Source organism: Haemorhous mexicanus, chromosome 9, assembly GCF_027477595.1.
Source record: "Haemorhous mexicanus isolate bHaeMex1 chromosome 9, bHaeMex1.pri, whole genome shotgun sequence".
Lineage (NCBI taxonomy): Eukaryota > Metazoa > Chordata > Aves > Passeriformes > Fringillidae > Haemorhous > Haemorhous mexicanus.
In genome coordinates this window covers 19,094,719-19,115,666 of record NC_082349.1, presented here as the reverse complement: position 1 = coordinate 19,115,666, position 20,948 = coordinate 19,094,719, and the positions used below count along the sequence as shown (strand labels likewise).

At 35.7% G+C, this 20,948-nt stretch overlaps 1 protein-coding gene across 50 annotated transcripts in view; it reads right to left on the bottom strand.

Annotated features, from left to right (window-relative positions):
• LOC132331178 (hornerin-like) overlaps window positions 1-20,948 on the bottom strand; it is a 46,481-nt gene that overhangs the window by 3,889 nt on the left and 21,644 nt on the right. For 9 of the 50 annotated variants that reach the window (XM_059854323.1, XM_059854331.1, XM_059854324.1 and 6 more), the window contains 37 exons: window positions 20,728-20,775; window positions 20,106-20,135; window positions 18,866-18,898; window positions 18,189-18,230; window positions 17,942-17,983; window positions 17,020-17,058; window positions 16,472-16,513; window positions 15,658-15,699; window positions 15,517-15,555; window positions 15,101-15,130; window positions 14,961-14,999; window positions 14,590-14,631; window positions 14,449-14,487; window positions 14,028-14,057; window positions 13,888-13,926; window positions 13,719-13,763; window positions 13,195-13,236; window positions 12,532-12,570; window positions 11,484-11,522; window positions 10,750-10,788; window positions 10,463-10,501; window positions 10,148-10,186; window positions 9,833-9,871; window positions 9,102-9,131; window positions 7,670-7,711; window positions 7,123-7,158; window positions 6,316-6,354; window positions 6,016-6,054; window positions 5,610-5,648; window positions 5,205-5,243; window positions 4,601-4,639; window positions 3,747-3,782; window positions 2,989-3,018; window positions 2,043-2,078; window positions 1,539-1,574; window positions 466-504; window positions 7-45 (listed from right to left, as the gene is read on the bottom strand). In XM_059854323.1, coding sequence (XP_059710306.1) covers window positions 7-45; window positions 466-504; window positions 1,539-1,574; window positions 2,043-2,078; window positions 2,989-3,018; window positions 3,747-3,782; window positions 4,601-4,639; window positions 5,205-5,243; window positions 5,610-5,648; window positions 6,016-6,054; window positions 6,316-6,354; window positions 7,123-7,158; window positions 7,670-7,711; window positions 9,102-9,131; window positions 9,833-9,871; window positions 10,148-10,186; window positions 10,463-10,501; window positions 10,750-10,788; window positions 11,484-11,522; window positions 12,532-12,570; window positions 13,195-13,236; window positions 13,719-13,763; window positions 13,888-13,926; window positions 14,028-14,057; window positions 14,449-14,487; window positions 14,590-14,631; window positions 14,961-14,999; window positions 15,101-15,130; window positions 15,517-15,555; window positions 15,658-15,699; window positions 16,472-16,513; window positions 17,020-17,058; window positions 17,942-17,983; window positions 18,189-18,230; window positions 18,866-18,898; window positions 20,106-20,135; window positions 20,728-20,775 — 1,416 coding nt within the window. The remainder of the gene's footprint in view (window positions 1-6; window positions 46-465; window positions 505-1,538; window positions 1,575-2,042; window positions 2,079-2,988; window positions 3,019-3,746; window positions 3,783-4,600; window positions 4,640-5,204; window positions 5,244-5,609; window positions 5,649-6,015; window positions 6,055-6,315; window positions 6,355-7,122; window positions 7,159-7,669; window positions 7,712-9,101; window positions 9,132-9,832; window positions 9,872-10,147; window positions 10,187-10,462; window positions 10,502-10,749; window positions 10,789-11,483; window positions 11,523-12,531; window positions 12,571-13,194; window positions 13,237-13,718; window positions 13,764-13,887; window positions 13,927-14,027; window positions 14,058-14,448; window positions 14,488-14,589; window positions 14,632-14,960; window positions 15,000-15,100; window positions 15,131-15,516; window positions 15,556-15,657; window positions 15,700-16,471; window positions 16,514-17,019; window positions 17,059-17,941; window positions 17,984-18,188; window positions 18,231-18,865; window positions 18,899-20,105; window positions 20,136-20,727; window positions 20,776-20,948) is intronic. The other 41 variants (XM_059854328.1, XM_059854341.1, XM_059854327.1 and 38 more) reach the window with 35 other exon arrangements.

Genomic DNA, 20,948 nt, shown 5'->3' with positions numbered 1-20,948 from the left:
ACTTACTGGTTTACCATGTTGTTTGCCTCCAGAAGGATATGAGCCCTGTAACAAGTCAATCAAACTTCTATTAATTGAATGTAAAATCTTCTATCACTGTCTTGAAAAAATTTCTGCAGTACTTAGGACAAGTTTATTTGGGTGTTCTTTGAACAAAAAAAGGTAAATGGGATGCTTAAGATATACACTCTGTGCTACGCACCACAAGAATCAAGAAAGCAGTGCTATAAAATACAGCCAGGCAACTATAATATGTTCAAAGGAATATTTTACTCAGAGCAGTAACTCATTGTAACCAAATTTTTTATTCAGCCTACTGATACAACTTTGATCCATATTACCTCCACTGTTTAAACTTAATAAAATGGCCAAATTAATGTATCAATCAGCATCAAGTAACTGACCTGATCTAGAAAGTGTGTTAGGAAAGAGTTTGAAGTAATGGGATGGAAAGAGAATACTCACCTGCCCACCATATTGGCTGCCTCTTGAGGGATAAGATCCCTATTAAAAAAAAAAAACCAGTGTCGAAAATTAACAGTGATTACTTTTTGTTATTCTGCGCAAAATGAAACACCACAGGACTCCTTACAGGAGATCTCAGTCATAATATGGAAAGTATATTAATCTAAAAAGATGCAGTAAAAGACTTCTGATCTAATGCCTCCAAGTTCTTAGACAGCTGAAAGTAATAAATTGGGCAAACAGTCACAAAACACCTGCTGAGACTGTTCTGTTCCATAAATAAATGGATCAAAAATGTCTTACATATGGCTCTATTGAAGAGAAAAAAAAAAGAGACTTTATTTGTGATTTCCTGCTATGTCAGGCATGTTTAGAGAGCACCATGTGAATTATTGTAGAAACATTGTTAATATTACCATAAAAGGTAGTTTGGGGGAAAAAAAAATGATTTGCAGTGTTAAGAATCCTCTCCATTCTATGTGAGATTATCTTTTTAATAGAGTGGTTCTGAACACCAATGCTTGCCAGTGGAGGAAAAAGCAATTAATTTTTTTTACTATGGTAGAGTGAGACATTGCAAACACAGTAATACTAATGAAAAGTAAGCTCCATCTTTTGAGTTAGCCATGCATTTAATCTGTCACCTATTTGCACTAGTAACATTTCTGAATCAGTGGCAAACAGTCTGCATAAGGTACATGCTTAAGGGGAAGTCCTGAGGTGATCTGAAGTGGAAAGCAGTGCTATTGTGTGCAACACACCTTAATTTATATTTTTAAAGCAGTATCTAATGGTTTATTCTGTACCAAATTTTCCAAGTATTTAGTGTAAATATTAAAATAATCACTTGAGATCAGAGGCATTCTGAGCTAAAAGAACTAAAATTATGATCTGTAGAATTTCTTTGCATGGAAATTTGTTCATGCTACTCCATTTTGAGCAGACTCCAGCTACTGACAGTCCCTGTTTTCAAATATTTATTAGGAGTAAAATGACCCTAAAAACTGCATATTTTTTCAGCTGATAAATTGAAAATAGAAGTAAGATCTTGAAAACAAAGAAAATTTGCTTGCCTGTCCACCATACTGATTACTTCCAGGATATGAACCCTATAAAAAGAATGCAAATTTTTTATAAACATTTTTTTTTTAATATCAACAAATTTTAAATGGCAAAAAAAGATCCTGGACCTAATATAATATAAACAATACTCATGACACTGATTAACTGGAAGAACTTTACACAGTTACTAAAGCTGTGGCAAATGACTAATTATGCACACATCATATTGCTGGTTTATGCAGTGAGAGGAACCCTGTGAAAGATTCTTCAGTAATTTTTTAAGGTAAGAAAACTTCTATAATTACAAAGTAAAACCTTGGCTCTTGTATATAGAAGGATATAACTGAAATGTCAGGTGTGATTGAATAAAAGCCCCATGCACTCTCTGGAATTATTGTACCTGTCTCTGTGACTAAACTGAGCTCAATATTTAATGGCTGCTGGCCATATGGTAGCTGAGCCATGTTTATTTCTGAGGAACTAATCTGTGTAAATGTTAGAGACAAACTGCCTACCTGTCCACCATGGTAGTTGGTTCCTGCGAAAGAGCCCTGCATTCAACAGAAACAGCAATGTTTACTCTGTGTAAACTTCAGTGTCACACAGAGGAAATCCAAGAGAACAAACTGACCTATTGCAGTGATCAAATCATTTACACTGCTTACTATTATTCTGATTCATCTTGATTTATTTGTCAAGGAATATAAGTGTATATATATAATGTGTATATAAGTGAGTATTGTTATTATTACATAATTTCTATTTAATATATATTTTGTTTTCAACACTTTTGATTCTCAAAATTGGCATATATACCATGGGTTATATACTTGGGCATGTCATTTTGCTTCATTACACAGAAGAATAAAGAGAAGTAGTAATCCAAGCAATTTTTGACTGCACTGAACAAAAACAGGTAACTGAGCCCTACTTCAGAAGTAAATTAACTTGATCTCAGCAAAACGGGGGGGGATTTGTATATTTGGGGGTTTTCGGCTTTTTTTCAGGAATTTACAAAGAAATAGGAAATATACTAATTAGACAGAAAAATAGAAATAGCTTTAAGTTTTCCAAATGTGTTTCTCTGTCCCATTTGGAAAGCATTTGAAGCCAAGATTTTAATCTAAGTTTCACCAGTTCAATCATATTGTTAATAACTATCATAGGAGCAAAGTCCAAGACCCAACAGGTACACTATGATAAATTTGTGAAACAGATTCTTAGAAGAGTCCCAGGCCTCCCTTGCAAACTGAGTAGCTAGTTTTGAATACAATACTATGGTTGAAAGTCACTTATTATTTTTGCCTTTATCAGGGTCAAAATTACTCATTTTAGTATAAAGTGGAAAAAGATTTCATCATACATAGAACAGACAGAATTATTTCAAGAAGTGTAGTTCCTTGGGAATTTTCCACTATGTATACATACTATGAAAAATATATAAAGACAAATAATACTTACTGAACCTCCACCGGGGCACACACACCCACCCTGTACAAAACACAACCAAACTTACTTTCCTGGGACTGTGGTTGGAATAGACCTCTGAATTAGTAAATCAAACTCATATTCTGCTATGCTAAGAAAATGGATTATAAAACACTGCTCATCAACTTATCAAGCTCCATTTAAAAAGGCAGTTTGTTTATCTCTCCTCTGCCCTTTTAGGCTAGTTGTGCACTTACTGATGAAATTTTTAAATAGAGTCTTCTAACTTCTCATTAAAAATTTACAGTAAAGACCTACTCACAAAAGGATAAGTAAAAAAATCTGAATAGTAGTACTGCTTATGTTTTATTTTCCCTTGAGGATACCAGAGCAACTAGAATTTCCCCAAGGAAGTGATCAAAGCACCAAGCCTGTTAGAATTCAAGAAGCATTTGGACAACGCTCTCAGGGACATGGTGTCATTCTTGGGGTGTCCTGCACAGGGCCAGGACTGGATGATCCTAATGGATCCTTCCAACTCAGCATACTCTATGATCTTATGGATACATGCAGTGCACTTTGGATGGCTTCCAGTGGAGGCCTAATAGGTAATTTCTACTCTGATAAAACTTAGAGGTGGCCAGGAGTTCACTATTCAGTGTCTCACTTTCCACATTCAATCTGGATGAAATGTGTGACTGGAAATAGTTTTTGTGAAGGAAAGTTACACAAAGCAATTTGTGAGTTTATGACACTAGCAGAACCGAAGAGTGCAGAGAAAGAAAACATACCTGTCCACCAGACTGCCTGACCCCTGAAGAAAAGCCCTGGAAGAAATGAGTAACTTTATTACTTCTGTGTCACTGAGTAACATTCTCACTTGTTCTCTGTGGTTCCCAGAATTTCAAATTGCTTCCACTTAAATGTAACACAAAAAATTATCTTCTTAAACTGTGATGTGTTGAAGAAACATTTCCCTGCAGTGTCACAGGCCCCTGTATCATTTGCTCTTAACATGATCTGATATTCCAGGCAGACTCATACTTAGCAATCCTGCTTCACTCTGGCTTAAAGCTATTCTATCTCAGAATGTTCCTTTCTTGAAAAAAAATACCAGTCTGTTTTCCTGATGAGCTGTGTACTCAAACTGCAAGTACCACGAAAGTAGAAGTTTTACCTGTCCATTATACTGGCTGCTTCCCAAAGAAGCTATACCCTAAAGAAATGAAAAAGCATTTGTATTTGTGGCACATTCTTTAGCTCATGACCTGTCACAGAAAACCACATTTTTGTCTTCCTTAGATTTAAGTGCCACAGAGACATGAACATTTACTTTATAACCATACTGAAATCCACTGAAAGCCTTTACAGTGGCTGCTGTTTAAACAGAACAATGAAGTTTGAATCAAAGCTTCAGGCAGGTGTGAGTAGAGCTGTTGCCCTGGACTGTGTGCTCACAGTAGCCTTCCATACTTTGCTTATGTGGCCTGACACAGCAGAGTCAGTTATTCTTCTATTCTGCCTAAACACTGTTTTGCTATAAGACACTCCTTTAAAAAATATTCTGATTTTCACAAAAAAAAAAAAAAAGACAAAAATGCAATCAATGGAGAAAACAACCCATAAACAGAAAAACAATTCTCACCTGTCCTCCATAAGGTCTGCTCCCTGAGAAAGATGGACCCTGTAGCAAAGGTGCCAATTATTTCTCAAATCAAGAAGCTTCTATAAGAGCTTTTTAAAGAAACACTCTTTTTTCCCTCTGTTGCGCCGTGAAAAATGTCAGGAAGATAAACACTCAGCCTATTGCATTATGTGTCACTCCATATTAGAGGCTATACCTCCAGGCAGCACTAGGAACTCTGTCATCTTTCATTTCACAGGGGCATGAGGAGTTTTAGTAACTCCTCACCTTCTCCCCTCTTCCTATTTTAAACCATACTGCTTTTCAGAGATCAACTCTGATCCTGCATTTTTTTGAAGGAAATGAGGTAGAGGAGGGATGAATCTGCTTTCTTATTGTTTGAGCTAAGAAACCTTGAAAGCAACAGGGCAGGTTGGAGGGTAGAACAAGGCCAGAATGGCGTTTAATACAACTGAGGCAGCAGATCTCCATAGTTTTTGTATTGCTTCAGATCCTATATCTTTAGATACCTATCTGTTATCAGATAAACAGAGTTTTCACAAAATATTTTTTCAGTTAATTTAAAAGTACCAAGTTTTGGTGTAGAACAGGAAGAGATTCTCACCTGTCCTCCATAGTGGCTGCCTCCTGAAGAAGGTGAACCCTGAACAAAAAAGAATGGAATAATTTCTATATCCATGTCATTGTACTCCTTTAAACCATGCTCCATATGAAGGAGTACCCAGTTTCCTTCACTCCAGAACTGTGAGTGGACTGAACCAGACTCTGCCAAAATGGCTGAGGCTCATCTGCATTTACCATGATGCATCAGAAATTCCATCTTAAAAACTCTTCTGTGGCTTGGTATCCCATACATTTATAACCATTATATACTTAGCACAAATTAGATAAAAAATGGACAGAACCCACCCCCGCACCAAACCCCAATCTGCTTATAATGTTCTTTTACCCAGAGAACTGCCAAATCTCTTTGATAAAGTAGTAAATGCTACAAGGGAAGAATATTCACCTGTCCACCATATTGGCTGCCTCCTGAGTAAGTTGAACCCTAAAAATAAACAAAAAAAAAAGGAAACTGAAACCTTTTTACACCTATTTCATAAACTCATAGAATCATTTAATGAGGCTTTAAAAATTCTGGTTAGCTTCACAAAGTGCTGATTTATTTCAGAGAGACATGATATCTAGTCCTGCAAATTTCAAGAGTCAATTGAGTCAACCAGGTATTTCATATTGTATTTTTTCTTAGTCTTAGATAATGATCTTCATCTGAATTTGTTTTGTTTAATTACAGTAGCATCAGAACACTACAGAGAAAGATTTACTGAAAAGATTTTAGATTAAATTAAAGCAAAGATAGAGTCAGTCAGGTGGACACTAAATAAACTACAAAAATGGGGACTATTAATGCTTACTTGTCCACCATACTGGCTCCCTCCATAAGAAGATGACTCCTGGAAAAGAATTGATAATTAGTTATTTCTGAATATCTAATTCTTGGAAAGAAATGGCAAAGATGCCTATATTTTGTTCTTTGAGTGTTTGTGTGTAATTATCCCAAAATAAACTCTGTTTTTTTGTCTTCCTTGAATCCACAATATTACTACAGATTATAGACTACTGTCAATTTTCTTGAGATAATAAATTGAGGTCCTTAATATGAGTAAAATATTTATTAAAAAACATAATATAAAATATTAAAAGTAAGAACTTACATGTCCTCCATACTGGCTAGCTCCAGAGGAATATGAATCCTGTAAAGAATACCAGAGTAGTCAATTACCTGCAGTAGGATATCCTTAAGCAAAAAACAGGACTCTGCCAGGACAACAGGAGCAAGAGAGCAAGGTAAGAGGGAAGACAGGTGAGCAGGACCTTCAGAATGCTTTAATAACTAGGATTTAAGTTGAGCAAGTAAATTTGGGAAACTACCTTAGATCCTTAGGGTGGGAGGCAAAGACATAGTGCATTGCTTGTGTGACATGTTGAGAAGGTTAAAGTGACATTCTTTTCCTGTTCTTTCCTTGCTTACTTCTGGAGAATGACTTCTTTTTACTTGGAAAGCTGAATACTGGGCCAGAGCTAGCAGTAAAATATTGGCTACCTAACAGGACTCTGAAAACCAAACTAAGAAAATTTACTGAAACCTCATACAACAAAAGGTCTCTTTAAAGAGGGGAGATTGGATTTTTTTTTTCTTCGTAATGGAATTAGGTCAAATAGGAATACAGAATGATGCAGTTTGATTCATTCTTTCCCCACATGTGACTTCGGGGTTTTTATTTATTTTATTTATTTATTTTTTAAGCTTCAATTTGCAAGTTTCACAAAGCCAGGGCACTATTTGCTAAAAAAATACATTGGTATAATTTTTAGGACATATCTAACTCATTGATGAATTTCACTTGCTGGGCTTTTGTTCTTTCTACCCAGTTCCTATATAAAAATTTAATTTCACTGAATGAATTAACAATCATTTTCAGAAGTGGCACACTGCTTCTCTTTTTGGAATGAATGCTTACCTGGCTGTTGTACCGGCTGCCTCCAGAAGATGAGTCCTGGGGAAAAATGCAAACACAAAACCACCAATTATTTTGCTCTAGAAGAAGTCTTTTGTAGCAAAACTTCTTGAAAGATAGTAGTACATAAGTACTAATACTAAACTTTCTTGCAGTAAATTATCTAAGAGCAATAAAATCACATAAATCTATGTCCTTGGGGGATATTTGTATATAATTCCAAGGAAGCCAATGGAATTGACTCCCAAAGTAAATATTTGCACTGTTATCTACCTGTTTTTGTAACAGCATTTTTCATTGTAAGACTTCTCTTTGAATGAAAACTATTTCAAATGGAAAGGGAAACTGGGAGTGCTGCATGAATGTTCTGTGTGCATTTTTTAGTTACAATTAAAAAGAATGTCCTGGGTGTATTTTTAATTGTAACCAAAGTAGGTTATTTTCACAAGTGTATGACTTCTATTAGGCACTGACTCTTTTTATCCTCTCTAGCCATTATTTTGATAAAGCAAACAGAGGACACACTTAAAAGCTGATGAACATTTCTTACATTTGCAGAGGAATCACTTCTGACTAAAGTAGGGGATCCACCCTATAAAGGAAAAAAAAAAATTAGCCTTTGTCTTTGGTCATAAACTATACATGAAACAACACCTTAGAATGTGTATTCCATGGCATTTCAAAGGAAGAATATCACAGCCTGAAATTAGTTACACTTGTACTTCACTTACTTTTATCAATTTGCCAATAGAGAAAATAGTCCTTTTTTGACCCAGAAGACCATAAATCATGAAGTATCATAATCTATCTACCTGTAATTCATTGCCTAGGAAATAAGAGTATTTCCAAGGTGCAGGAATGTCCTTTACATGCTACATGTTGATTGTCCACATATGATTTGCTTTGAAAACAGGGGTTACCCTATTTCATAGTCTTTAAATAATTTCATATGGACTTAAAAGCACAAGTGAGAAGTCACTCCATTTTTTGTTTTGTTTATGTATTAAATTTTGTAAACATTGATTTTTGATACAAATTTTTATGATTGGCAATTTTATAGACTGGATATTATTTTAGGTTTCTTTCATGATAGGTCTTTTTTCAATAATTCTGCTACTTAATGCAATCTTTTTGGGTTTTTTGAGAAGAGAGACACATCTCTCTAAATACTGCATGGCAACTGACATTACTACTCAGAAATGCTGGCTATGGAGCTTGCTGGCTTTTATCAGAAATAATGTGGTCAGGAAGCAGTGCTAGGGAAGTCATTGTCCCCCTACACTGATTGGGCACTGATGAAGTTGCCATCTTGAATCCTTGTTCATTTTTGGGCCCCTCAGTAAAAGAAGAACCTTGAGGTGTGGGATTGTGTCCAAAAATGGCAAAGGAGCTGGGGAAGGGTCTGGAGCACAAGCTTTGTGAGGAGCAGCTGAAGGTGCTGGGGTTGTTTAGCCTGGACAAAAGGAGGCTCAGGTGGGTCCTTATTGCCCTCTATTACTTCCTGAAAGGAGGTTGTAGCCAGGTGGGGGTTGGTCCCTTCATTCAAGTTACAAGAAATAGAACAAGAGGAAATGGCCTCAAGCTGCTCCAGGGGAAGGCTCACATTGGATTTTAGGAAATAATTTCTTCACTGAAAGGATTATCAAGCACTGGAGAGGTTGCTGGGGAAGGGGCTGAATCACCACCCCCAGAAGTATTGAAAAGACATGTACATGGGGCACCTAGAGACATGGCTAAGTGGTTACCTTGGCAGTGCTGGGTTAATGGTTGGACCTGAGGCATTCTCCAACCTAAATGATTCAATGATTCTGTAACACTGAATCTTAGCATAATAAGGAACACCTCCCACCATATCAGAACCATCTAAGTCACCAAAGGAACAATGAATGTAAAATTAAGAGTACACTCAAATAGAATCTCACATAATTTTCCAGTTAAACAGTTTAGTAAAAGAAAATGTATAATGAACAAGTAGCACTCACAGAATTTGCCTCAGAACAATCACATCCACCCTGTAAAGAAAGCAGAAAATGCTTAAGATGTCAAGAGCACAGGACTGAAATGGGTCCTATTTAAAACTCAAATTACTTCTACCATCCCAGGCATGCAAACCATAAAGCTGCATTTTAACTGCCCAGCTTCTAGCACTGAGTCTGTTTCATCCTATGCAACTGTTCCTGCACTTATTGCTCAGATGGGACAATAAAATGCTCACTTTTTTATCTTCAAATTTTCTTACCTACAATTTTTACCTTAAAAATAATACTCAGCAAAAGGATGAATACAAAATTCTGAGTAATACCACGAAAGCAATTTTTTTTTCTCTAAAATGCCAGAGCACCTGGAGTACATGCAGTACTGTTTCATGTTACAAATGATACAGAAGACAGGTGATTTTTACTCTGATAAAATTAGCTGAGAGTTGGCCAGGAGTTCACCATTCAGTCTCACTTTACACTTTCAGTATGCATGAACTTTGTTGAGTACCAAAGCAGGTACAAAAGCTGAGATACACGTGCCAAACAGTTACTCCTGGCTACTCTGGCTTGCAGGATGTCCAATTGACCAATGGCAAAAGAAAACTATGTGTTGCTGAGGCTTTGGGCTAAAAGGACAGTGGTGAAGGAAAACAGTTCTTGTAAAGGAAAGATGAGAGAAATAAATTAGCATGCCTGACACTAGCCCAGCTGAAGACTGTGGAGAAAGTTCATACCTGTCCACCAGACTGGCTGCCTCCTGAGGAAGGTGAACCCTGTAAATGTTACATTCTTGTTTTAAGATTTTTCTCTGACACGTGCATTTAAACAAACAAATATTGTCTTTCAAATATCGTCTTTCACTCTTTTAACTGTGAAAAGATCGATTTGGTCGAGAACACAATTTTATCTATAGAAAGACCATCAAGGATAAAATAAACCACAGAGCAGTCTGGAAACTTAGGAGTTGCCAGTCTGGTAATATTTTCTTGAAATATGTAGACTGGGGAAAAAAGCCTTCGCAATAACAATGAAGAAGAAAAATTTCCCACCTGCCCACCATACTGGCTGCTTCCAGATGAGGATGAGTCCTGAAAAAAAATAAAATCACTCACTTTATATTTAAAAGATATAAATTAATGCCAAATATTTATTACTTTTATTTTTCCTGTTGTTAAAACATCAGTTAATACATGAATTGTATTTTGATTATTCTGCTTGCATTTGGAATTTTACATAGAGCTATGTAAGGAAGAATGAACCAGTCTTTTTCATTCACAGATTTAAAATTGCTGTAATACAATAAGAGGCCTGAAACTTTTGTATGAGTGATATTCAGGTCAAAAATACAAAGATTTAGTGTTTACCTGTCCACTGGAGTAGCTACCACTTTGAGAAGATGACCCCTGCAAAAAGAAGACCCAATTTATTTTTGTTTGAAATGGCTTCTGGAGAACAAGACTATTGTACACACACAATTTTTGATTTTTTTATTCAAATAGTTTGCAATTTGATCTCACAAGACATGATGCCAGATGTCATGAGAAATTCTAGGAAATTAATGGTTTGGTGTCATTTACTCATTGGGATAATTTTTAAATAGTACAGCCATTTTGAAAGAGAACTGCAAATAATAAATAAAATAGATGCTTACATGTCCACCTGACTGGCTGCCTCCTGGGGAATAAAAATCCTGGAAAAATGTATTTAAAATGAAATTACATGGAAAAATGAAACCCCAAAAACTGGAAAGATCAGAGTGGAAGAAAAACACTCCTCCTTGCTTCTCCACACGCCTTAATTTTCTGTCATGGATTGTTCAAGAAAAACAAAAATAATCTACTGTCTTTGTATAGAAAACAGCACATGCCCTTCATGACTATTGATAATTGCTCTTTTGGTGGAAGATATTCTCTAGGATACAACAGTTGAAAGAGTTAAATCTCCAACAAAATAATTTCTCAGTCAGTGTCATTAGAATAAATACAATATGTGCCATGTACAAATGATAGGAAAATGGAAGCCTTCATAAGTAAGTCATACAGCACAACAAGCAAAGGGTTGCATTTAGAATAAGTGCTGGGAAAATCATGGTATTGAAGCTTTTTGCAGTCAATCAATTATTTAAAAAGTGCAAGGACCTGAACAATTAAATTGTGCTACCACATTTGTAACTCGAGTTTAAGATTCAAGAGCACACCTCAGCATCAGCTGGGATTTCTAGCAGTACTTAAACTCTTTAACCATATCCTCATTCCTGCTGTGCTTGAGGGCTTTCTGTCCCACACTGGAGATGCCTCAGGCTTTCCACAGGAGATGTAATTTAGGTGCTGCAGTTGCCAAGCCCTGGGCTGGCACCTGGCACTACATAAAGGAGGGATTGCTTACCCGTTCACTCTGGCGGCTACCAGACGGTGAGGAGGAATCCTAAAAAAGATCAGAATCTAGTTATTGCCATGGCAAATATTACTATATTACTATTTCTTTCTAAGCAAGGGTGGGAAGCAAAGGGAGGTACTGCTTGTGGGAAGGTTGAAGATGTAGGCTGTAGGATAAGCAGTCTGCAAATTCTTTGCTAATTTTTGGAGAATGGCATTTCTTTCTTTTGAAAGCTGAATCCTGATATAGTGAAGTAAAGGAATGAGGTCACATCTCAATCTATTTTATGTCCTCCAAAATGTTTCAGGGAAAAACATCAGCATTTGCAAAGATGTCTTGTTTTTCAAAGACCAAGATGTGGTACACATCTCTTGTTACACTTTTGTTTCTTTCAGAGGGCTTCTTGGACCCTCTGTAGTATCATATTTTAGCTTTCTTGAATATCCATAAGAAGATTTGGTTCAGAAACTGCATTGAAGCTATTGACACAGTACACTTGTGGCTAAAGTGCCACAGCCAAATCTGTGATTATTTGCACAGAGCAATTTCCTACTAACCAGGACCCTGGAAAAGACTTAAAAATGGTAAAGTTTTAGAAATGGCTTCAGCAGAGTTAATAGAATATATACTTTAGTCAGGAGAAAAGGCATCTTTTTAAGAAAAGCAGGCAGTTTTCACCACGCTACATGAAAAAGACCATTCCTATGCAGTATGTAATTGAAGGAACTTGAATCATATGTCTGGCATTGGAAAAACAAACAAAATGTGGTGCAAATTTGGGATGGAAAGAGGGAAGTAGTCATAAAAATACTGAGTTTTGATGGAAATTGTGAAATAAAAAAGGCTTTCTTTGTAATTGCTACTTCTAACAACAAATTCAAAAAATGTTTGATTGTTAGAAGTTGGAACTGTGGTAACTGTAATTTTAATTTGTGAAGCCCTTATCATGTATAGCACAATCATGTGAAATCAGACAAGGTAAAGGTCCATGTAAGCACCTAGATACTTAAAAATGTAGTGAATGAAGATAATGATATTTTTGAGAAGAAATGCTTACATTATCTTCAGTTTCACTGGCTCCCATGGCAGGTGAATCCTGTAAAATAATGGAAAAACATTTATTTTCATGTAAAAATGTCTCTTACATGTTCTTAATTGTGGGGAATGTAAAATGGAAGAATAAAACTAGCTAAGTGCTTAGAAGCTCAAATTTTACCAAAACTAGGGAATGTGCAAGAAAAGATAAAATATTTAACTTTACCTGTTGCTTAAGCAGAAGAGGCTGGAGAAAAAGCCCTCCTTGCAAACATGCATTTTTATAAGGAAAAACTTTTCCATGAAGTTAAATTGCAAAGTTATAATTCTTAATATTAAAAAATTCCATTATTTATACTTTTGACAGCTTCTGCATAAGTAAGGTATGCAAAGTAAATGCATGAAGCATTTTCCTTTTGAATGAGCTAATGTATGAACAATAAAATTGTTAAAGCACTGAATAGTCACCGGGCTAGTCACAGTTAAAAACAGCATACATAGTGTAGTATGTTCTCTACATTAGGGAAACATTTTGAGTTGTTACAAAGGTAAAGAGAAACAAAAGTTAAAATGGCTTTTTCATGGTCATGGTCACTTAAAAAAAATCTGAAGCATAGAACCCAGTACAAATAAGAACCAACACAGCAAGCTTAAGTTTTTGATGTAGGAAACAAATAACATTTACCTGGCCATAAGTCTCAGAACCACTATATACAGAGGATCCACCCTGTTCAGAAAACATAAATAATTTTGATATTGCAAACAGGCCCTTTTGTTTTTTGTTTTTTTTTTTTCCTGCTTACTGTAGGGATCTTCTTCTGGCAGATTGAAAAAAATGTGATTATTTACGTGGTTATCAGAACTGTTAAGCAGCTCAGGGTTATGTGCCAGTAAAATACTAATGTTACATACTTTTTAACTCAAATTCTAATTCCACTTTTAAAGAGGCCTTCATCTTGCAGGTAACTCAAAGACAGCATTGTTGAGAAGAATAACCCTTAAAGGTTGGAAGCACCTCACCTTTTACTGCCCTGTAAACTTTCAGGCTACTTAGGTAAAAGTATATACAAATTTACTCATTCCTCAAATAAAAGATCACTTTCATTTGTATAATGAGAGCTGAAATACAGATACAGCTGTATATTTACTTCACCCAGGGTACTGGCCCTTAGCAACATTTACACAAAGTAGAAAAAAAAGAGTACTTACCTGACCATAGGATTCACTGCCGCCATCATAAGCAGAAGACCCTCCCTGCAAAGAAAATTTTAAAAAGCTGATTAATTTGATTCTCCCAAGAAAGTGTTTTTCATCTTTCCATGACAGAACAGGAGGAAAATAAAAGCCTGTTATCTCTGAAAAGAAGGAAGACACCTACCTGTCCGTAAGATCCACCAGAATAGTAGGAAGGCCCTCCCTGCAGAGAAAACATAGAAATTCACTGCTTTGTAGTTGAATGTTCTCTCAAAGAATACTTTTAGGCTGCTCCTGTGCAGGCACAGTGACCAGAATATTTACCTGGCTACCAGAGTAAGAACCTGGGCCGCCCTGAAAGAAAAACACAGAGCAGCTATTTTCTTGCAGATGACAGTTTAAATACCTGCACATCTGGTTCTCAATATACCCTTTCTCTCAGTTTTCAGCTAAATTTTATGTGCCTAAGTAAAACTCAAGACCATTGTTTTTAAAGTGGAAGAAATCTTCTGGTAGCAAAACTTGCTGAAAGTTGAATTCTGCAAAGAAACTGCAGAGACCATTCTGTACTGTTCTGTCAAGCTTCACACCATCAGGTTTCATCAGGGTTGATTTAATTTTTCAGCTCTAAGGGATAACAGTCCTGTCTGAAATTTAATATGTCATAGCACCCACAATACTGGGAGTGAAGGAACCAGGAGGATGGGAGTCTGTATTATCCTGATGAGGAAGAAAGAACTACTACCTGTCCATAGGATCCTCCAGGATAGTAGTAAGGCCCTCCCTGTGCAGAAGACAGAATGGGTTACTGGTTTGTAACTGGCTACTCTTTCAGGGAAGGTTTCAGATGGAATTTCTGAATAGGGCTTTTTATCTGAATGTTTACCTGGTTACCAGAATATGTGCTGTATGAAGAATCTGGGGCTCCCTGAAAGGAAAACACAGACTAGCTATTTGCTTGCAAACAGGATGGTGTAAATACCAATGTATCTAAATCTCAACCCAGGGCAATATTCTTAAACAAGAAGGGGCTTCTTATCACTAATGTTTTAGCTGGATGAAAGATCATTCCATGGAAGTTGGAAGCACAATTTAGTCTTTTTCTCTGGTTGATTTCATGTTGTAAGGTACAGACAGCTGATACAATTATTATAGTTATGATAGACTCAACTGCTATATTTCACAGCAGCCACTACGTGGGAAATATAGGAATGAAGATAAAAGCCTGTTATCTCTGCAAAGAAGGAAGACACCTACCTGTCCATAAGATCCACCAGAATAGTAGGAAGGCCCTCCCTGCAGAGAAAACATAGAAATTCAATGCTTTGTAGTTGAATGTTCTCTCAAAGAGTACTTTTAGGCTGCTCCTGTGCAGGCACAGTGACCAGAATATTTACCTGGCTACCAGAGTAAGAACCTGGGCCGCCCTGAAAGAAAAACACAGAGCAGCTATTTTCTTGCAGATGACAGTTTAAATACCTGCACATCTGGTTCTCAATATACCCTTTCTCTCAGTTTTCAGCTAATTGTTATGTGCCTAAGTTAAAATCAAGACCATTGTTTTTAAAGTGGAAGAAATCTTCGGGCAGCAATTTTCTTGGCCTGCTGAAAAGTGAGTTCTGCAAAGAAACTGCAGAGATCATTCTGTACTGTTCTCTGTCAAGCTTCACACCATCAGGTTTCATCAGGGTTGATTTAATTTTTCAGCTCTAAGGGATAACAGTCCTGTCTGAAATTTAATATGTCATAGCACCCACAATACTGGGAGTGATGGGAGTCTGTATTATCCTGATGAGGGAGGAAGAACTACTACCTGTCCATAGGATCCTCCAGGATAGTAGTAAGGCCCCCCCTGTGCAGAAGACAGAATGGGTTACTGGTTTGTAACTGGCTACTCTTTCAGGGAAGGTTTCAGATGGAATATCTGAATAGGGCTTTTTATCTGAATGTTTACCTGGTTACCAGAATATGTGCTGTATGAAGAACCTGGGGCTCCCTGAAATGAGAACACAGACTAGCTATTTGCTTGCAAATGGACATTTACATAAATGAGTCTACTGTGAATTTCAATTCTTTTAAATAAAACTTTACAGCAACCACTAAAAGAGAATTCTAGTTTGTACTTTTTTTATAGATAAGGAAACCTGTAGCAGGTTCTGTCATTTCCTGTTCAGGTTAAAAGATTTTAAAGTGGTACTAACATTTAGTTTACTTTTCTAATCTCAGAATCCTATGTCATACCTTGCAGACTCCAGGTTTTTATAGATGATCATGACCTTGATGGCCTTTTTAAAAACTTCCAGAATACTGGACTTTCAAAGTGTAAAGAGTGTTTAGGAGCATGTTTTTCAGCTCATCACTTAAAAAAGACTATTTACGAGTTCCTGACATTCACTCTAACTGCCATTTCCCCCTTATTTAAAAAACAGGGGAAGCATTATTCTATGGTTGACTGCTTCCTCTGAGACTATTTGTAGACTAAGATCTTGTCTTTAAATGAAACTTGGAGAAAAAGCAGAATAATTGCAGTGTGAGGAATTCGGGGATCCACATACATAAACCCAAGAACAGTTACAGAAAATTAGTGGTCAAAGGGTAATTATGCAGTTAAGTGGAACTCATTCTTTCATTTAATTGTATATAGTTCCAACCATACTAAGGAAATCATCATTAATGTTTAGTGTTAACCAAATGTCCATATTTACAAGGAGATAAATTCAAAATACTCCATTATGTAGAAGGAAGTATCAACTCAGAAATATAATTACCGGTCTATGACCACTGCTTCCATCAGGACAAATGCAACCACCCTACAAATTAAAAAAAAAAAGGAAACAATTATTTCTTTGTTGAAATTTAAAATAAAATCTTATTTCAGATGCAAAACTGTTTAGGACAATAAAGTCTGAGGTACTACAGAGAAGGTATGACCTTTGCTGTACCTAGAACAAATGAGGGGACAGCATAGATGTGTGCTGTTAACATTTGCTTTGGAAGTCAGACTGATAGTGCATCTCTCAGTGGGATGTCCCAATGACAGATGCTTCAGCAAGAGAGAAGTATAGGGTAGTCAGGAGAATCCCATTGAGCTATCACCAGTAAAACACATGTTATATTGAAACAGTGCTAAAAAGTGATTTCAGAGACCCATTTCTGATGAATTTGATATGAATAGGGCCACTTCATTGACAAATTAATGGATAACATCACCAATCTTCCGTGTAAAACTACTTAAACTCTGATTTCTGAATTTAATTAATTTAATTAATAGGAAGCTATCGGAACAAGACTAGTTAAAAATAAGGAAAATCCTGACCTGGTTACTTGATCCACTGGTTGCAATAAATGATCCACCCTGTGAAGAAAACAATTATATTTTATTAAAGCATTTTATTAGAATTTAAAGTACAAAATTGTGTAGTGTGAAACACTACTACAAACTCTATTACTTCCCTGCACCAATTAACATAACCTGTTGATTTTTTGCGAAAATATAAATTAGGAAGAAACCTAATTAAGTGACTTGATACAATTCACAGGGAATGGGCATTAGGGAAACTAATTAAGAAAACTCTTACCTTCCAGAGCTCAGAGATTTGTCTGCAACCTTGGCTTAAACTCCAAACTCTCTGAGACAGAGAACTATTCTACTGGTAAATGTACATAATGCTGGGTGTAGCAAGATTTCAGACCCCTGGGATGGGTACCAATCCAAGATATTAAGAAAAACAGAACAAAGTGCCACTCTGGATCAGTTAAATTTCACATAATTCTCTAATACAAACACTGCTGCAGCATATATTCTCTATATCCCACAGAATATGAAAGTTGGACCTACTTTTGTAACAGAAGTACAGAATCCCTAAAATGTACCTTCTTACCAAATGCAAAAAAAATTATAGATATGGCCATTACAATGAAGAATGCAAGAATGTTTCTAAAATAAGAATATGAAAATATATAGTTTGTGTTTTTCAAATTAATTTTACAAAATGTTATATAAAGAAAGACCTGCAATTCTTATCAGCTTAGTGGGGTGAAGGAACAGAAGAAACTGTTTTTTCTGAGCCTAATATCACTATTTACAACTGTGCAAAATTATAACATTATTGGGAAAATGCTGTCAAATCAAAATAGCATCCTTCAGTGCAAGAAAATTATTGGAACCTAACTTTCAAAATTATATCTAATTTATCAGAAATCCCCTTGATATCATGCAGTTGACACTACATTATTACCTGCATGTCAGAGTAGCTGCTATTTGAAGAAGAAGAGGCATTCTGTGAAAAAAAAAAAAAAAGACTCATATCTGTAAGGGTAATAAAATAAAATACATAGTTCTATTTGGGAAGAAATACCTAACCTTAATGAGAATTAGCTGGTCTTTGTGGACATTAGATCCTTCTTTTTTTGTAAGTAATACACAAGGAGCTATAAGCTTTCTACTACCAGCAGTTGTTCAGAAAAGGGACAGGAATGGTTTACCTGTGCATCATAGGCCCTTCTGCTTAAAACATGTGTTGTGTCCTGTAAAAAAATAATAACATTTACAATGAGGAGATAGAAATTCTCTGATCAGTGATAGGTCTTTTTTTCTTTCCATATTATTTGTTCATAAGAGCACCAGACCCATTATTGTGTACATTGAGTATGAATACATTCTAATAAAATAAAAGGCTATTTGCACATAATTTATAAGGCTACTACTGAGTCTGACTTACAACTATACAGTACAGATATCTGTATCTCCTATTATGAGCATTATAAAATAGGAAATGCTATTATTCCTTACTTATTATTCTATTTTTCTTCAACTAAAATGTTAGCTGTCCTTTGTTTGTATGATACTTATTTAATTTTAACTTTAGCTAGGACCAGCTCTGTATGTGCTTAATGAAGAACAGGAATTTGAGCTACCCTATACTTCAAAGCATGATTTTCATGTCTTTTTTTTTTTTTCATATATATACTTTTTTTTAAAGAGATTCATCCAAAGAACAAATACCCAAGTAATTTTATTTTATTTTTCCCTTATGTAGGAGGATATTAACTTCTATAAACATGATTAGGAAAAAGTTAGATATAATTAAGACAGATTAGGTATAGTTAAGACTAAAATCCTACAAGCAGGCAAAAAGTAAAAGAAAAAATGTGCTACTTACTCGGGCAACTTTCTTCTTTGCACAACCAGAACGCTGCAAAGGAGCCACAAGCTTGTTAGTAGTTTATAGTTGTAGTTGCCTACACAAAATACTTTAACAAAAATCTACTACTTGTCAGGGTGATGTTTGGAAAAGGAAGATGTCCAGAGATTTTGTTTTATTAGCAGTTAAATTCTTAAAAAACATGTTCTTTGTCTGTTTTCAGTTTATCTCTTTCTTTCAGCAGAAGTTCCTGCTTAGGGGACTCTCCCTCATCTGAACCACTGTAGTTTAGTACACAATCTGTATAAGGATCCTTTCTTTCTCTCTCTCCTTTTTTTTTTTTTTTTTTTTTTTTTTTTTTTTTTTTTTTTTTGCATTCCCCATCCTTCTTTGTGAGAGACTTTAGATGCCAGCTCTTTTCCAAAGCAGTCCAGCCATACAGACTGGATAGAGATAACCAAGGGAATACTAACATGTTCTATGAACAAAGGAGGAAGTGAGGAGGCTCCTAAACAGGGCTTGCTGATGAGGGATTTTTTTTTCCAGAACATTTTGAATTAAACCTAATGCAATGAATTCAAGAGGAAAAATAGGGAAAACAATGAAGCAGAATAGTGAATGGAGAGGAAAAATAGGGAAAACAATGAAGCAGAATAGTGAATGGCTGAGAACTGAAGAGGCAAGTAGCTGATGACAGAAAGTTACTCTAGATGGCAGTAAAACAAAAGGAGGCTGCGACAGATGGAAAAAGCTTTTCTATGAACAGAAACAAGTAGAGAAAATGTAATTTATTTACACATAAATTATTTACACAACAGTGTATTTGCTTGGTCACAATCTATTCATGGTAATCACTGTTTCTGCTTGTAGGACAGATGGAAAGTCTTGACATAGACGGTAATATTGGGTAATACCAGGCATAAGTGTTACTTTACAACAGCAGCAGCATGTAAGTGACATTAAATCTGAATGAGTGAGAAAAGCTTGACATGCCTCATGTACACAGGTGAATAATTCCCAAATTATCCAAAGTGGACATATTATGAAGAACATGTATTAGTATATATTCTTAGAAGTATTGTGCCATTTGAAGTAAATGTGCAGCAGCCTTGAGTACAGAGAAATAATTAACTTTTTGAAGGGTAGTACAAAGCAATCATATACCAGAGGTCTACAGGTCTAATATAGAAGTGTTTGATTACTCACATTGTCATTAATCATTAAGATTTGAACACTATAGAACAAACAAAGTACTTACCTGACTATTGGCACTGTAGGTAGTGTCATTCTGGAAAAGAATACATTATTTCTTTTTTTTAAAGAATTATTTAAATAAAGCAAGCTTAAATAAAACTAATTGTTTCAGGTATTGCATACAGACATAACAAAAATCACTTATTGCTCCCATTCTCTACAGCTTTGTCTAAACTAGTTTGAAATTCTGCCATTGCAGTCTGAAAAACATTGTAATAACAACTTTAGATTAGTACAAGTGCAACATGAAAAGCAGTGGAATATCTGTCCCTTCTTCTTGCATTCATTGTATGTACTTAAAGATTTTCTTCCAGGTTTTTTTAATTAATGTAAAATGTACCCTTAGATTTTGAGGAAAATATTTGTTACAGCAAAGCCATTGAAGTATTTTTATTAATATTTCATTTCATCCAGTTAAATGCATTTAAAAGCATTAACTGTATCTGCAAACATATATAAGACAATTTTCAGCAAGAGAGGAGGCAGTTGCTGAAACAGCTGTTAGTGTGGAAACTCAGCATTCTTTCTGGATCATTCTCCTCCAAAGACTGCATCTAGCAGTGCAATATTTTCTCATCTCTATGAAAAATGTTCTGATGAAAATAAATTAGAGAAAGCATACTCACATCATCACAGGCGTTGGGATTACTATCATATGAGGAATCTTGTGACTCCTAGAGGGACATCAGATACCAGTTATTTCCTCACAAAAATGAATTGCTAAGAATAAACTTTCATGTTTACTCTACAAGACAGAAGAGATGCTCATGCAAAGAAGAAGCTGAGTTAAATTAAATTAGGATCTTTATAAGAAAAAAGGAGCCAAATCCATAGCTGCAGTAGTGGC